The sequence below is a fragment of the Taeniopygia guttata genome, chromosome 4 (assembly GCF_048771995.1).
Source record: "Taeniopygia guttata chromosome 4, bTaeGut7.mat, whole genome shotgun sequence".
NCBI lineage: Eukaryota > Metazoa > Chordata > Aves > Passeriformes > Estrildidae > Taeniopygia > Taeniopygia guttata.
Window position 1 is genome coordinate 25,991,490 of NC_133028.1, and position 18,612 is coordinate 26,010,101.

Here is an 18,612-nt window from a genome sequence, read left to right on the forward strand (position 1 = left end):
ATGATAGAAAAAAGCCACCACCTAAAAAGTAAGCTTGCCTAGAAGTAAGAAATAGTGATTTGTGTAATTACATAAGAAAATTATAAAAGCCTGATTTTTTGCTTTCTGAATACTAGATATTTAATAGTTTTTAAGGGCTTGTTGCAAATGTAATTTGAAGGATTTTTTTTTTTTATATCTGCCTCTGAGTTTATAACTAATTAATCTAGTTTCATTTTGCTGCTATGTAAGTCTTTATTAAAAAGAAGACCTCAGCCTGCTTTTAGAATTGGAGGAGAAACCAGATCTGCTAGTAATGAACCATGGGATAATATCCTCTAATGTGGTTCCAGTTTTTATCTGACTGACTTCCTGTAAAGACTTTTGAGCTTTCTCTGCTTCCCAGAGTATTTCTTTTGTTTTGGTCTTCAAGAAAACAGTTTTTTATTTCATCATGACTGGCAATATGAAATTATTTGCTGGACATCCAGCCTGGTCTTGAAGCTGTATTTTCTTTCAAGGAAGGATTTTTACCCCTGTAATCTTCTGTGAATAGGTTAGTCAAAAAGCAGTCTCCTACTTCCATGCTTGTTTTGTGAGGTGGAGTTCATACCTGTCAAGTTTAGTTTTTGGATCAGACATCTCAGTTAGTTGAGCAGAAATCAGTCTGAAATTGGGAAACTCTACAACAGTGTGCTGTAGCATACCTAGTTTGCAAAGCCAGTTCTGTTTACATTGTGTGCAGAGAATGCTATATAGAGTAAAAACAGTATGGCTAGTGGAATGCCAGTTTATAGAATAACGGGTTCTAGGCTCAGTTCTCAGCTTCTGTTTTAGAGACAGTCTTTCTAGAAGCTGCATTCTGGTAACTCAGGGTGAGTCTTCATGGAACACTAGTCTGTGTGCATTCTGTATTAAGTGAAGAGAGGCAGTCAGTGTCTGAAGAGCTACGCTGTCCTTTCCAGAAGAGACTGTATTTCCTAATAGAAGTGATTTGTCACCTTAAATACTTAATGCAATTACATAAGTTTTTGTATGTTTCCCAGCTACAGTGGCATACTTTCAGTGTCAGTGTTAACAAATTCAGTAATTGCAAGTCTCCTGTTTGTTCTCAGTGTGAAAATATTGGGTAGTAGCCCAGAGATTTTCAGGGGATATCATCATTAATGGTGTTACTGCAGCTGAGACTGAAGGCTGATGATTTCTTCTGGTTGTCCATTAAAAAAATGTGGGTTTTTTTAATCTGTAAGGGAGTGTTTTGTTGGGTGATGTTTTCAGTCTGCACAATTTTTCATTCATTACTATAATCTCTTCAAATCTGATAGGAATATTTTTAGATATGCTTTATTCCATAATGTTTCTTTCAGCAGGTGTCTATACTGAAAGAGAAGATAATTTCGTAAGACTCCTAAAGTCATAAACTTAAACATGTCTTATACCCTTAATTCCAGGCTGGTAGGAGTACAGCTTCATCTCAGAAGCATAAATTATTTGGAAATGCTGATTTAGTGCATAAACTGATTATGGAAGACTCCAAACATGTTCATTAGTAGTCACCCTTACATAATAAGAACTTGAATTCTCTTAATTACTGTTCATAGCATCACCATGAACCATGCATGCATGAATGCAGTGTTTCAGTGGGAGGGAATTTTTATACCAGATGATATATAATAACAAGAACTCAGTGCTTTATAGATAACAGTAAGAGTTATCTTGCCTTAAAAAATAGCTTTTGGAAGTAAACAGTTGAGCATGTGCTAACTTGGACATAATGACTTGAAGACTTAGTTTATATTTTCATCTTAATATCACAGTCTTGACTTTATTGTACTTAAAACTGTCACGGTATAGAGTAGTCTTAAATTTGAGTTAAAATTACATTTTCTGTACATTGTTCTTCCATCACTGTGTTAAGCATCTTCAGAAAGGTAAAGCAAGGTTCATGTAAAGATACTTGCTAGGCAAAATAATAGTCCTCACTGGGTAATTGTCTTATGCTGCTTACCTGTTGCACAATATCTAGCCAAATAGGGAAAAATGAGTTGTTTAATATAACATCTACTGTTTTGACAGTCTCATCTCATTTAAAAAGTAAATCTTCTCCTTATTCTGGAATCACACCGAGGGCGAATGTCTTGCAGTAATGGATATTGTCCCCTTAGGAGGATGAAAATTAGGAATATTTATCTACTTCCCTGAAATTTATGTTTTCAAGCAATTAGATAAATGTTTTCAATGAATTTACCCTTATGTGTCTAGGAACTACAAAAGGGCCTATTAATATGAAAAATAGGTTTTCTGTATTGAATAGTAAACTCCATACTCTGTAGTGGAAAAATGCAGTTTTTGAAAACACAGTGTCATTAACATGAGATGTACTAACTTCCAAAATTTTCAAAACCTTTGGTGTTGAGAGTTGGTTTGGTTTTTGTTCTGCTGTTGTTTACTAACTGGTTTGGTCCTGCCCCATGCAGACCTCCTGTGTTCCCAGCTGTCATAGATGTGTAGTAGATATTTTTCCTTGAAGTAGGGGTTTTCAGGTATACACAAGTATAATTTTTCCTTTTGCTATAGCTTTTCAGTGCACTTCACTTAAACTGGACATGTGACTATCAGCATGTGCTCATCAAGTAAGCCTGATAAAGTTCCAAACATTTAACAGATTAGGAATGATTGAAAGTCCTTAAACAAGGAGACATAAGGTATACTAATTCATAAAACTTAACAGTCAAGTTAGTCCTGAGGGTTGCTTTAAACTCTTTTTGTCATATTTTGCAAATTGAAAAACATCTTTTCTCCCACCCTTCTGTTTTTACTACAGTTTTTATGAAACTATTGCTAGAATCATAATTGTGAGTGAATAGATAAGGCTTTATTAAAATACTGTCATTGTGCTGCATTAATGAAAATTCTTAGCCAAAATTTAAAATTAATTAGTGTTAATGGAAGTAGTGTGGGGTATCTTCTTCAATCAAAAATTGGCATGTTTAAAAAAAAATAATCTGGAAACAGTTAGTTACTTAGTTCAAAACTTGAAATTTGGTAAAGATTTTGACTAAGTTCTGGTTGCTTAGAAACAAAGCTTCTGTTAGTAAATTTCTTGATGTCTTCATTCACCAAGCACTGACCATATGAAATAACCAGGCTCTAAAACTTCATAGCTTTTTTCCCCTTTTTATTTTCTTTTGCCTCCTCAATGGATTATTACCAGCTTCCACCATGAGGAGAATGTTTTGTGTGCCCTAAGTTCCATATTTCCACTGATCTTGGTTTGACTGTTATGGAACTACACAGCCCAGAGTTGGTGCAGTGGGAGGGGCTGTGGCTGGAGCTACAACCAACTCCAATACAGGTGAAATATACTCAGAGCAGCAGATAACCCAGCTTTGAACACTGCAGTGGGTTGAAAAAAATTGCCCTTACCTTGTTCTTTTTGCTGACAGCAACCATCAAATTTTATAATCACTTGCCTAGTCACCCCATTATAGCTGGACATAATTTTCATTCTTTTGTTTTTCCACCAAATCAGTTAGGAAGAGAAGAAAATAATCTGGAAAAACGTGGAGGACCATGTATTTAAAGTTCCCACAAAGCCTAGACACTGTTGTTGTTGGTTTTTTGTTGTGGTTTTTTTTTTTTAATTTTTTTTTTTTTTTTTGTCAGTGCTTGGTCAATAGCACTTCCAGTTATAAACTGCATTGTTTTACCTTGTTTGCTGGTATATTGCAATTCCCTAGCTCACATGAATATTTCAAATGTAGGTTTAAACATGGATGTTGAGTCAGCTATTAGGTCATGATGGAGGTGCAAGCATCTCTGAGAAAATTGTTACATTTTGATGTGGTTAAGTAACTGAAATCACTTTTACAAAATTTAGACTTGGGTTATCTCCTGTTGCTTTTGCCCTGTCCTGTCCCACATTTTTTCCTCTCTCTAGGTGGCAAAATGGCTGTTAGAAAGAGACAATAAAAAAGAAAAACCTAAATGCTCCTTATAGGATATTTGTTACAAATAACTTGCATATTGCTGTCACTGTCCTGACACAGTGTCATGCTAAACTAAAAAAAAAATGGTATTTTTTTAAGTGAAGATATTTCATCTGAGAGGAAAATACATAATTACGCCTGTAGGTAATACCTTTTTTTTTTCTTGCTGTTTCTGATGGATATCATGTCATGAGTCAGAAATGGAAGGGTAATTCTAAAAACGAAGGCTCTGAGTTTGGTATTGTCTGGTAGTGACAGGTACAGCAGACACTCTGGGATAAAACTGTGCATGCACCTTTCTAACTGATGATGGAGAAAATGCCCTTTAGCAATCCTGTTTTGGTGCCAACATTCTTTGACAGTGTGCAAATCCTAGTACCAAAAGTGGCAGGTATATTCATTTGCTCTTTCTTGATGGAAGGGATCTTTTTGAGTTTTTTACTTCCCCCCTATGCCTTGCCCCCACCGGCCCCCTTTTTTTTGTGTTGTTTCACATCTGGTGTGTGATTGACACTTTCCTGGCACTTTCCTGTAACAGGCAGTCTCCTTTTACAGACCATTAATAGAGAAGCAAATTACTAAGCAGAACTTGGTTGGCATAATGATTATGCATCTGTTTGAAAATACTGGTGCTGGTCATCTTGATGAAGCTGTGAGCTGTTGAGGACTTGCTGTTTGTGAGATCTGTTAATTAGATGTTTGGTACTCCCAAAGTATTCAGATATCTACCCTGTGCACTCTGGTAGTGTATTTTTCTGCACAGCAAGAGATACTGTCATTAGAACAAAGACAGGGCACATCATCTTGCAGTATATACTGAGAAATTCCACTGAGATGAGGAATACTGCAAGATATAAAATGGATGCCAGATGTGTCTGGAAGTTTTGTGTTCTTCTCCTCTGTAAATATGGTTCTTGAGATAATTCAATCCATATTAATCATAATTCAGTGGATGTAGTCCTTGAAAACACCTACTCTGTGCCACTAGATTGAACCAAGTTGTCCTAGGCTGAGTAATCTCAGGTACTTGTCTACTTGTTTGTGTCTCCCCACTCATCTTGCTTCACTAGGCGCTTCAGAGATTAAGAGTCTCTCACTAGTAGAAATAGCTGGCTTGGCTAGGCAGGGGTGAGAAACTCATTTAATGTTTGGAGTAAGCAGGGAAGGAAAAGTGTTTGTGTTTATACCTGAGATCAGTAATTCTCACTGTGCATAGTCTGTTTTCATTATAAACATGATACAGTGTTATCTGCACTGTTAATGCATGTCTAACTAATTAGCTTATAGCAGAGAGCAGGATATTTCAAGATTATAACCCTTTTGACTTTATTTTCTGAACTTATGAACTGGCACAAACTGGAATATCTGTAAGCAGTTTTGGTTTCTCAAAAATTGAACTCCAGTGGTCAGGTATTGAGCTTCTTGAGCAATCATAAGTTTGAGGCAAGAACATTTCATTGGAGTTACTTGGCCGCGGCACATGGACTTAATTTATTATTATTGCTATTTCCTGCAGTTCCTAAACTGTGACCTTAACCTTAAACACCAGTGACTTTCAGTCTCATATCAGTTGTCTGGAATTTGTGGATGCTGAGAACGTATTAAAGGGGCTGGTTTTGTCTGTTCTTGCTCACCATTCCTATTATACAAACTTCTGGCACTGATGTCTTGTTTCAGGCTGCAGTATTTAGCTCTGCCATTTGTAGATGTGGGGAAACCTTTTTTTCTGAAATACCTGAATGATTTGCAGCTCTGTCAATAAGTCTGTTTCTTGAGAGTTCCTTCTTAAATGCACTGTTTGCTTTAGGTGAACAAGCAGGGCAAGACAATTGGTTATCCTCCCTTTGTAAGAAAAAACATTGAGTCTTGTGATAAATTCCTTTCTTTGTGAACCTCTTAGCTTTGCCATGTCCTCAATCCCAGCAGTAGTCTTACAGACTTCTTGAATAAAGAGAATAGAATAAACATGTTGACTAGCTCCTGCTACAGTTTCCAACTTGGTATTCTACTTGGTGTTTGTCACGTTTGTTTGTGACAAAAAAGGGGATACTGAATAATTAAGACTTTTGCCAAAGTGGCAGAATGCCTTCTTTCTTTGCCTTGATTGCTCTGAATTCAGAATAGCCTAAAAATTTAAAGATAGGTCTTTCATAATCACATTCTTTCTGCAAGTATGAAAATGTTATCAGACCTATTTAAAAAAAATATTATTCCTACTCAAACTTATACCTTCTGGATTAGCTCTTACTGAGCAATGCTGTCAGCCTTTTCCTTTGCAGCTTCAGTAAAGCTTATGCAAAATAGGAAATTCAAATAGGAAAAGAGTGTTTTCAAAATGAAAAAAACCCAAACCTAAAGTTGTGAGTTTATGAATATGTGTTTGGAACACATATGGCTGACATTTCTATGCAGTGTTTCAGTTTGTTGTAGATCAGTGTGTTTCAGTACAGCGTCAATTTTTCATAAGCAGTTTCTTAAGAGCCTCATTTGTATTTGTCTTCCAATTAACAATTTATCATTTTGTTCTGACTAGTATTACTTTTCTAATAGTTAGCTGCTTTAAAGGAACTATGACAGTAAACATGAAATATATCTTCGAATTCCTATCAGAACGATCTGTGTGCTGTTAAGTTCTAGCTACACTTCCTCACAGCTGATAGCTGAGCTAGGTGGAGAATAGTGGGATCACTATCCCACTGTAATAATAAGACTTAGTGTCTTATAATAATAATAATAATAATAATAATAATAATAATAATAATAATAATAATAATAATACTTAGTGTCTTCTAAGCTCATAAATCTAGGTGTCTTTTACATGTCTTTCTAGAAGGACGAAACAGTAATGACATCAACTCCAAATTAATTTCATTATTCAAGTGGTTTGAAAATTCTCCTTGAACCAGTTAGCCGCTTTATTGTCTTCCCCCATCAGGATTTGACATTGTGACAGGAACACTTACAGAGCTGTTCTTGGCTACCCCCTCTAGTCTAAACCATTTATTTGTTGCTCTTTTCAGCCTTTTATGAGCCCAAGTTCGGAAGAGTGGTGGAAATGGATCAGAGAATGCATATGCAGCAGTGGATAACTGCTTGGACTGCTGAGTCTCTTTCCTCTAGTGGGCACAAATGATATTGTGCCTGTCTCAGAAGGTCTAACTGGGGAGTAACCCTTCACATTCTGTCATGTTTTCTGTGCTTTAGGTGTTTGAGATACTAAATTTTTTTCCTTAGTGTAGTTAAAATTCCTTACACTTGTTGTTGGAAGAGAAGAGCATTACCCTGCTGATAGTCTCTGGGAGAAGAGGCAAGCTTTTAGATAGTTCTTAGCTCCATGATGAATGATATTCCTTGAGATATCATCCATGAGGACTTCTCACCTTTTTTTTTCTGTGGTTCTTTTGTGTTACCAACTTACTGGCTTTAGAATAATTTAAGTGTAGGTCTTGTCTGTTTTGACCTTTATGCCTTTTGTAGAATCTTTTCAAGGCAGCAAAAAGAGTGTTTGCAGTTTTCTTTAGGCAATAATTCAGAGTGCACCTCGAAGTAGGACCTGTGTTGACTGTGACATGGAATTACTCTGGCTGTAGACCCACAGCTGGATTGCAGCCCATCAGTTGACTGTGGTAACTGGTGGTGTAAGGCAAGGCCTTTCTGTGAACTTTTACAGAACAGTTTGGGGTTGAATTTGAACTAACCTATATTCATTTTAGGGGAAGGTCATTTACATGGGTAATGATTGTGAATCAGTGGTAGTATGACAGAGTGAGCACACTATTTAGCATCATTGATTCTTAAGCAGTGTTCCACATGACTGGATATGAGGACAGAATGTTAAGTAAACTGAAAGGAATAGTGTTTCTGCTAAGAGTGCCTGTTGACTAAAAGATTGCTTTTAAAAAATGTTGATGTATTAATTACTTGTTTCTCTTTCTTTTTTCTAAGTATGTATAGAAAATATGATTCAACTAGAATAAAAGCAGAGGAGGAAGAAGTCTTTTCAAGTAAGAGATGCTTAGAATGGTTCTATGAATATGCAGGTAAGTGTGAAATGCAAATTTCCTACCGATAACAATTAAATTTATATTGGAATATGAAAATTGCATTAACTGAACTGTCAGAAGATGGAATATAAAAGATTTTTTGTAAAAGTCTTAGAGAAACTTTCCTTTATCCTGTGTGATGTGAGGTTGAAGAGTTCAAGGTTCAGTTTTGTCTTTGTGTATATCCTATAAAAAGAATACAGGAGGTGTGCAATTTGAAATGTTTTGGAACATGTATATGTTACTATTGAAATCTACAGTCAAAGCTATATTTCTGTTGAAAATATTGTTACCTCTCTGTCATCTGCCATGTTAGTGCTGAACAGTGCAGAATTACCCTCAGAAGTGGTGTGTCTTTAATTCATAAAACCCAAAGGGTAGGGAGGTAGTAACACTAGTTTTGTTCCTGCTGAATCTGGTGCTTAGGGTTTCAAGCAAATAAGTGAATGAATTCAAATATCCTATACTAGTTTTATCAGATAGTTTTCCATCACAAAGTATAGGGAAGGTAGCCTGTATTATTTATTCTTGCCCTTGTGTATGAGAACTTTCTTCAGACATTACTTCTAGGAATGTTAATTATGGTCTGTGGTCACAGAATATGATCCTTTATTAATGGAGTTGGTTGTTGTATTTGTTTTCCTGCAAATGTGTTCTGAAAGGAAGAATTTGACATATGGGGGAAAATTATCCCATGACTGTAAAGATCAAAAAGAAATGAAATAGATATTTTGTGTGATCACAAAATGTGTAGTTTTCTGGTGATGTCTTGAATAACATGTTGAACTTGTTCTGTTTTGTCCACTTTTTAAACGTAATGAAGAGTGACTTAATTTGATGTCATAAAACATTTTTTTCTCCTAATAAAATTATATAAATGAAATACTTTGAGATCTCACTTGTCTGTGGCAGTCTGTGAGAGGAGATTCAGACAAATTCAAGCCAAATCTAACCTGTTGGATTGTCTGCCTTTCTGACCAGCTTGATTTATTTTTTTACTCTAGCAACAGGCATGACTCATTTTTGTCAAGACTTTCATGGAAAAAAAGGATGAAAGGAAGGCTGTTTGTGAAAGAACTTTGGGGTTTCCACTGGATGCACACACCAAGATAAAACACAGAAAAGTGGAGAGTACGATTCTGTTTACAGTATTGAGTAACATTCTAAAAATTGAATTTTCAAGAAATAATCTCTTGTGTTCTTGCTTCATAAGTCTTCTTTATGTATGCAGACAATTGACACTGCATTTGGGTTTTTTCCCTCCCTTGGTGTGTTTTTGCATTACCGAATGAGTCTTTTTAAAGGTTGTTGTGTACACTCAGAACTGAGAGGCTGTTATGAGAAGATGGGAATAGACATAATTAAACCTTGTTATTTCTAGAATAGATCATGTAATAATAAAATACAGATTGATCTTCCCTTTATAAATCCTGTTCTTCTTGCACATGTGATCTTTATATTGGAGGAAAGTAGGCATTTCAGCATGTATTTTTTTCAAATGAGCCCTTTTAAACATGAGTCAAATAATTCTAACAAATTAGTTCACATACTTAAAGTGTAGAATTACACAGTACAGTTCTTAATGTCTGAATTTTTTCAGGAGTATTATAGCAGTTACAAATACCTTGATTTAAGCCTATGTTTTATTAGTGGTGCATTTTAGTAGTATTTGTGTTTTGAATCTTTTTTTTCCTTTTAAGTAGGCAAAGAAATAACTGTAATTCATTATTTCCTTCCCATTGCATTTACTGGTAGATGATGTGTGACCATGGTGTAACAATATGAATAAGCAGGATAACATAATCTAAAGATAATGTATGAGACAATGAGGAATGAGATTCTGTGAATGATACTGTCTTGTATCCTGTATAGCTGTACGTCATGTTTTTATGTGATCTGATCTTATGATAAAGTAGAGATTCCAACCAGGAAGTGAGTTTCACTAGCCATTGTCCAGTCATTTAAGCGTGGTAATATTATGTGGGTGTTCTGTTAGTCTTAAGTGCATTATGAAAAAATCATGCTGATTTACACTTCCAAGATTATCTTAGTAAACAAGTAGAAAGATTGGCAGGGATGAAAAGTTGTTTTACAGTTTCTCTGTTTTCAAAGGTGAGATAAAGATTTAAGTGTATCCAAGTCTAGTAGTGTGGAAATATTTATTTCATGTCAAAACAAACAAGCTGTATGAAAGTTAGATTGCACTTCTTTTGTGCTGTAAAGGACAGGCTATTTAATTCTTAGAGATGAGTAAAATACATTTTGTTTGCAGGCACAGATGACATTGTAGGGCCAGAAGGTATGGAGAAATTTTGTGAAGACATTGGAGTTGAACCAGAAAATGTAAGTTTGGAATCCATTTTAAAAATGCCTCATCTGCTATGGTGTATAATGAGCTAGTCTTACAGTTTTTGCTTTTCCACCAAGAATTTAAAAATTCTTGAGAGTTTAAAAAAATACAAGAAATATGAAGCAGGGAGGTTTTGAAACACATTTGGGAACAACTTGCCATTTTTTTAAACACCAGACTGTTAACCTGTAAAACCTCAATTTGTCTTCACTGCCACCCCTTCTATTTCACTTTAACACTACCAACCTTCGGTCTCTCCAGAAAAAAAGAGATCTTATAAAAAAAAAAAAAAAAAATAGCTGATGATTGTCTTTTCTGAAACAATGAGAAAACATCCAAGATTTAATATATCAACTAAGAAGCTAGTAACGTTTCCTTTGGGTTTTCTAGGACAGAAAGAGATTTCAAATATTATGGGCAGTAGTGGCACTACCATTATACTATTTAAAAAAACAAATAAAGAATATAAATACATTTAAAGATACATATTCTGTATGTGACGTGGTATAGTTATATATATTTATATAAATAAAATCTAGAAAACAATTGTGCATTTTACAGGTTTTTTCCTAGTGCCCAATTTTTGTTCTTTAAATGCATTTTTAAGTCCTGTCTTTTGCAGAATTCATGGAGCATCATATAAGTAAATGAGAATTGTGGCTTTGAAACATGTACTGGAAAATGAGATGTAATTTGCTAATTTCAGAGTTTAGGATATTAATAAATGTTGTGATTTATGCAGACATTTGGAGGTATAAGCAGGTATTCTGATTTCACATTATAAGCTGTATAGAGCTGCACTAACCTTAGCTAGTTAATGGCTGAGTTGCAAATTTAAATGACTTGATTATTTTTCTCTCCAGGTTGGCAGGGTCATTTATCCTGAGAGTTTTTCTTTCACATATTTATCAAAAGTGTTTTCTTAGGTTGATAAGTAAGATAATAATCATCTTACTGTATTGCTTTATCAGAATTCTTTTTGCTTTGGTCTTCTGTGTGAGATGTGAAAAAGACTGTTTCCTTTGGGGCAAAACTGAAGTATTATGTATCAGCCTGTGTTTTGATGTGTATTAATGTTAGTTCACCTAGATTTGCTTATCATCTGCTTGAATTGTGGGATCATTATTAGCTTTCAAATAACTGATTTTGTGGGTTGCAGCTGATGTTCATTGAGATGAGGGTTTAACAAATGTCAGGTATAGCTTGTCAAGCGGATGCGGAAATTTTGTAGTTACTTTGGGAAACCTTTTCTGCAGCTTTCGCACCAACTCATCTTCTCCCCATTGTATTGCTCATGAGATGACTGATAACTTGGGTAGATTTTCACTCTATATATTTCTCTTCATTTGGATTGTGTACAGGTTTGTGACTTAGAGGATTTTTTTAAACTTCTGAAATAGTGTAGCAAAGTTCTGAACTTTCCACTTATAAAAGTAAAAGCATTTGTATCCTACTAAACAGTGGTTATTTATGAAACACATGCATCTTTTTGTTTAATTCTCAGTCTCCATTTTTTTCTCTTTAAAACAGGTAGTTATGCTTGTGCTAGCATGGAAGTTGGATGCACAAAACATGGGCTACTTTACATTACAAGAATGGTTAAAAGGAATGACATCACTACAGTAAGTGCCTTGAAATTCTCTTAAGTTTCTTATAGTAAATATAGCTTTTCAGAGAAAAGACACTTTAGTGTTTTTACTCATAACACCTAAAGCAAAGGGCTTTGCCATGGAGTAGAAGTCACAAGTTTTTGGCCTGATTTAGGATAATATGGTCACTTAAAAACAACTTGAAACCTGACATTGCACATTTAATGAAATACAGTTGGATTCAATGATCTGCAGTCTCAATAAATGTGAAATGTCATGAGATTTGATGCTCTTTCTGTCCCCAGGGACACCTCTCTTCGTTGCTGGATTGCACCTATCTTTTAGATATTGGTATTTTGTTAGAGTGATTTAAAACACTAAATAATACAAACCCTTTCGAACTCTGCATTGCTCTTTCTCAGAGTTGCTTTCTCCAGTTGAAGAGCTTCATTTTATGGCAAAATTAGCATAAATGAAGATGAATAGTTATGTTTCATTGAGAGTTGGAGAAAGAGTGAACTGTTTTGACTTACCTTCCAGAAGATAATTAAACTGTATGAGAAGTTCTATAGTTTCAGCAAGACTTTAGAAGCATTTTTCACTGCTTTGATTTGATGTTTGTTTGCCATATATGGACAACCTCTTAGTTTTATCTGTTGGAGAGTGCATTTTTTACAAAGCCAGTCAGTCCCAGTGTAAGACTTCGCTTCTTTATCTAAATTTGTTTCACGCTACAGGTTTAATAAAGCAGTTTATAAAGACGTACTCAAAAACATGCCTCTGTACAGAGTGGTGTGTTTTGAACAGGTTAATGGAGATACATGTTAGAGATTCTTTCCTAGAACATCAGACATCTCAATAAGCATCTAAACTCATTTGATACTTGTTTTGTAGGTGTGATACTACAGAAAAATTGAGAAATTCTCTGGATTACTTGAGATCTTTATTAAATGAGCCTACCAATTTTAAACTTATTTACAGATATGCCTTTGACTTTGCACGGGTAAGTACTGTGCATTTGAAATTAGAGACTTTACTGTCATAAATAATAATTGAAAGACCAAACTTCTAAGTTTGTTTCTCTGAAGGTACCACTCAAGATTGCTTCTAACAAGTGGAACAATTTGTGTTCTAAAACAGTATATGCAAGACGTCAAAACTGGAGAAGTATAAAGGATGTGTAATGCTTAGTGGTTTAGTGACATGTTTTGTTACGTCTCTGCTTCAAAGTATTTTATGACTTCAAGGAAATAATTTAGGCCCCATTCTGTTGTATAGTGGAGCTTTATCACGAGTTCCCCATACTTTATAATTACTGTGGTTTTTCTTACTCTGAATTTTGTGAGCATAAGCATATTTAAAACAGGAAGACACTTCACACATTTTAATAGCTGGTAAAACTGTGTAACATGATAAATGCTGGATATTATATAAATACTGATTCAGAAGATTGTTGGAATGGCTTTAATGATGTTTTCAGTATTTATTAAAAAATACCCTGATATTAGTCTTCCTGCTATAAAACATGCTTTGGTGAATGAATGAAATTTTACCTGTTACGGAACCAATATACGTAAGACTATTCATACTTGGAAGGAGTAATAAGAGAACTTTATTTTCTGAAATAACATTTTGAAATAGAATTTGGACATCCGTTTTGCTAATGTGATGGAGTGTACAGAAGGTACCTTCACATAAAAAGGTAAAACTGAGCCTCAGATTTCAGTGCAAGAAAACTAAAAATTCTAAGAAAACTTGCACAAAAAAAAGTAGCATGAGAAAATGAGAAAAATAAGAAGAAATTGAACTGATAGCAGTTCTGATAGTCTCTCATTCTGATAACCTCTCAGTTCTGAGACCAACTCAGCTTTTTGGTACCTCAGTGCTTTCTGCATCTCAGCATTTGGATTTATGGTAGTTCACTTTTAAACAAGGAAACTTGCAGTTGAATTTAAAAAAATGCATGAGATTAGTTAGTATGAGATGAAAGGAAAAGCTATATCAACCTCTTAATTACTCCTTTGCTGTATGAAGCTTTATTCTGCTAGTTTTGCTCAATGTAAAATGCAAAGGCATAGCCTAAGAAGTTGTAGATACTGATGAAATATTTGGGATAGAAAGCAAACCTGTGCCAGCTGATGGCCAGTCTAAAGTAAGTGCAGATACTTAAAAAGCAGATAGTGTATGTTCTTTTCAATAGGGACCAAACTGGTGTGACAAACAGTGGTCTCAAGAAAAAAAAATTAAACATTGAGACACAGGTGCTGTGACTTCATTTGTGACAAAAAGCCCCTGCAGATTATAGAACTTGAAGTCAAGGACATATAAACTGGGGGATATTTGGCTAATATGATTATTGAACTTTCCATACCACAGACTTGGGGAAAGTCTATAGGGGAGTGGCATCCAGTAAGAATAGAAAACAACAAAGGCAGATATATTTATAGATGTCAGATTAAACTGGGCATAACTTTTTTCAGGATCACTGAAGTGATTGATAGAAAAAAGCTGATGGTTTCACATTCAGGAGATTGTATAATTTCTGTCCTAAGGATAATTATTTCAGGGGAGTGCTCTATGGCAAAAAGCCACTTGTCTAAACTTCCAAAGAAAAAATGTTTTTAAAGAGTCTGTTGGTTTGGCATTTGAAGTTAGTTTGTGAAGAAAAATGTGTCACCAAGGTTTCATGTGGCATGCATGATTTAAGTCAGCATAGATTTGAGGAAATAATTTATAACACCATATGTTGATATTAAGCACAAATAACATTCCTCAATCCATGTTTGCCCTTGTTATTGCCAAGTTTGAGAACATACAGATGCATCTATTACATGGCTTAAATCGATCTTTAATGTGAAATATTAGGGGGGAAAAAATCTCAGGAAGACTGTCTATCATTAGTGTAAAACAAATAGTCAGTCAGATAAAACAAAGTTTATTAATAAATTCCTTCAACTGTATCCAAGGAATGTGTCTAGAATGTATGCTAAGAATGCAATTGCATCATCTCTCATGGCAGATGTGCCATTAGGCAGTTGGAGGTGGGTAGAAAGGGCTTATCTGAACAATTTGTTCTGATCAGTAGTCTGAGAGAGAATGTAGAAATGTAACAATATAAGGCATGAAAAACCAGTGCGGCCAAAGTGAAGGCAATAGAGCCTGATTTCATTAATACTTGAGTGTGGGAAGAATTCAAAGTATGAACAGTAAGTAAAATAAAATGTATTCTGACAGCAGCATTATTTCTGTTTAAAAGGTATTTGTGACAGAAGTGTAGATGGGCTTTGGAAGGAGAATTAGTTTTTAGAACTTTTTGAGGTTGGAAATAAGTGAAAGATTTATATCATACTACTACAAAAATGCCTTTGCAGATTTCTTTTTCATCTTTATTACTAATTGAAAAGCTTTGTTCATCATGGAATTTACTTTTTTTCTCTAAATCCCTCTTGGATTAAGTGCACAGAATGCAAAACAGTTTCTCATGTTTTCAGAATTGCTGGTCTCCCCATTTTACTTTCAAAACAAATCTGCATTAAATTCTGTCTATACAATTGTAGAACTGAGGAGTGTTTAGTATGAAATAAACATAAACTTGAGACTAGGGCATTCATTTGCTGACTGAGAGCTGGGATCTTGCTCTGTCACATCCTTCTTATGTGATAGAAGACAGTTCAGTTATGATTTGAGCTTGTTATTTTTAATATAGATGCCTATTCTGTTATACATACAAGTGCATTTTTGCAGGTGAAACATAAGGCACAATTCCCTTTGTCGTGGGCAGCTAGCTGTCTTGCAATGGTCTGTTAGACAGTCCCTGCATCCAGAATATCCCTGTGTGGGTTATGTCCTGGTAGACAACAAGCTGTCCATGAGTCAACGGTTTGCTCTTGTGGCCAGGAAAGCCAGTGGTATCCTGAGATGCATTAGGAAGAATATTGCCAGCAGGCTGAGGGAGATGATCAGCCTTTGACTCAGCCCTGGTGAGGCCACATCAGGAGTGCTGTGCCCAGTTCTGGGCTCCTCAGGGGAGGAGAGATATGGAGCTCCTGGAGCAGGTCCAGTGGAGGGCAGTGAGGTTGGTTAAAGGATAGGAGCGTACCAGTGTCTACAGTATCTACAGGGAGAGTGTCAGAGAATTGTGGGAGGATGGATTGTGAGAGAATAGAGATGATGCTGAGGCAATCTTGCCCCTGAGGAGTTGCAGCTGTACTAATTACCAAAGAGTAGGACCAGCTTTGCCTTCAGTAGGTCACAGCTGTGTCCAGTAAGGATGGGTGTTATGAAAGAGTGGGTTAGCTGGTCGAGAGGGGTTTGGAGTCGGTTGTCTTGCAAGGTGTAAGGACCAGGTGGTTGTGCAAGGGACAGTGAGGGCTAGTATGTACTGCTAGGCACAGAAAGGGACAGCTGTTCATGTTAGGGACAGTAAGGGTTAGTATGCGCTGCTAGGCACAGAAGGGGTTAGGTTAGAGACAGTAAGGGTTAGTATGTGCTGCTAGGGACAGAAAGGGCTAGGCGGTCGTGCTAGGGACAGGGAGAGGTCAGCCAGCCGTGTGGAAGAAAGACAAAGGGAGTCAGTGCTGTGAGGAGCTGCCCGTGAGAGCTCACAGAGAGAAGGTATGAAAGTTTTACAGTAGGATGATCAACTGACGGTGGCAGTCAGTTTCCATCCACCCTTGATTGGTGCCAAGCACCAACGCCGACAGAGAATGGATCGAGGCTTTTCGCAGTGGTGCCAGGCAATAGGACAAGAGGCTGTGAGCAGAAAGTGATGCACAGGAAGTTCCACCTGAATATGGGGGAGAATGTCCTTGCTGTGCAGGTGGCCACATGCTGGAACAGACTGCCCAGAGAGGTTGTGGAGTCTCCATCCCAGGAGATAGTCAAGAACCACTTGTGTGCAATCCTGTTCTTTGTGCTCTAGGGTGACCCTGCTTGAGCAGGGAGGTTGGACCTGATGACCCGCTGTGGTCCCTTACCCATTCCATGATTCTGTGATACCGTGTATTTTCTCAAGTGAGACTTTGCCGTCTGCTGTCATGAATACATTCACAGAACAAGGTCTACATTAGCTAGTATGGAAATTTATTTTTTGTAATTTCATTAACTTGTGAATTTGTAGTGTTAAAACCAAGGCATAAAAGTGTGAGGGTTTACGTCTCATCTCTCAGCAAAATTATTTTAATTTTGTGTTAACAAACGTAGATGAATAAACTACTTAACAATCATACACATACATGTTACTTTGAGATGTGCAGAAGCTATGTCACTAAATATTTGCCACTGATAACAAACCTGCTGGGTACAGATGCCGCTGCTCTTACTTACCAGAAACCAGAAAAAAAATCAGCCCTTAAGCTTACTATGCTGTTGTTACATTGAACTAAAACTGGACAGTCCAGAGGGGAGTCTCAATGTGCTAGTGTACTGTGTTCTGTCTACTCCTTTGATAATTTAATTTGAATTTCATGTAATCAGTTAGAATACCAGAACAAAGATCCTGCCTTGGCTCACTCTCATGTCGGGAAGGAAATGTCAATTAGCAATGAGTGTCTATTGACAGCCCATATAGTTGTAATGATAGGGAGGGAAGTGGGTACAGCACCGCTATTCTGAGAGGTGTGGCTGTGCAGAGGATACATGCCAACGCGGCTGGGGATGTGGTGGCCATTGCTTCCTAGGGAGGTCTGAAGTCAGAATGACCTTATGCCTCATCTGCCATAACAGTGATGCTTATATTGGGAGCATCTGTAGAAGGCAACATCTCCATATAACAAACCGTTACCTATAAGGAAGGAAATTTTACTGGCAAGTTGTGTTTTGTTAAAAAACACTTTTAGATACTGCTATGTATTATTTATTTGTTAATTTGTTTTGTCCATGGGTGAGCTGTGAGGGAAGTGAAAAATCTGGAATTCATGCTCTGTTTTCCTTTTTGACCTTTTCATGCAGGAAAAGGACCAGCGCAGCCTAGATATCAATACTGCCAAGTGTATGTTGGGCCTTCTTTTAGGAAAAGCATGGTCCCTTTTTCCAGTGTTTCATCAGTTTCTAGAGGTATGGAATTGGAAAGAAAATTATGGGGGTTTTTAATCCGTCTTCTCTGATACTTTTAACTCGAGATAGAATGAAGAGCTAAGAATGATGTGTTCTGATTTAAGAACTAGTAACCACCAAGCAGCACATGCAACTGGTTATCTTTCCATTTTTCCTTTTTCCAAAATTCCTATGCTGTTAAGATTTGTGTAATGCAGAACAAACTATAGAATGTTATTTATTTCATTTTGGACTTTACTGCTGTATGTTTGCCCTCTAAAAGATGTCTTAATCAGAAGCATGATTCGACACTAGTTTCAATACTTACTGGGTTAATATTTTTTAGTTTTAAATGGCATACAGATTAAAATAATAAGGCACCAAAAAGTTTAATCTGAGTTTGAGACAGTTGAAAATACATTTCAGTAATTTCTGTTTCTTGTCTCAAGCAGCAATCAAAATACAAAGTTATCAATAAGGACCAATGGTGTAATGTTCTTGAATTCAGCAGAACAATTAACCTTGACCTCAGTAACTATGATGAAGATGGAGCCTGTAAGTATTACCATATGTTGATGTTGTAAAATAATTTATTTCTCTGAGCTTAATCAATCAGTGTTCTTTTACAA

At 36.1% G+C, this 18,612-nt stretch overlaps 1 protein-coding gene across 5 annotated transcripts in view; it reads left to right on the plus strand.

Annotated features, from left to right (window-relative positions):
• Nucleotides 1–18,612, plus strand: part of DCUN1D4 (defective in cullin neddylation 1 domain containing 4) — a 42,418-nt gene that overhangs the window by 19,426 nt on the left and 4,380 nt on the right. For 3 of the 5 annotated variants that reach the window (XM_004174817.6, XM_030271071.4, XM_072928170.1), the window contains 6 exons: nucleotides 7,914–8,008; nucleotides 10,284–10,354; nucleotides 11,892–11,983; nucleotides 12,845–12,953; nucleotides 17,900–18,004; nucleotides 18,436–18,538. In XM_004174817.6, the coding sequence (XP_004174865.1) occupies nucleotides 7,914–8,008; nucleotides 10,284–10,354; nucleotides 11,892–11,983; nucleotides 12,845–12,953; nucleotides 17,900–18,004; nucleotides 18,436–18,538 (575 nt within the window). Of the gene's footprint in view, nucleotides 1–7,913; nucleotides 8,009–10,283; nucleotides 10,355–11,891; nucleotides 11,984–12,844; nucleotides 12,954–17,899; nucleotides 18,005–18,432; nucleotides 18,539–18,612 lie in introns of all 5 variants that reach the window. The other 2 variants (XM_030271069.4, XM_030271070.4) reach the window with 1 other exon arrangement.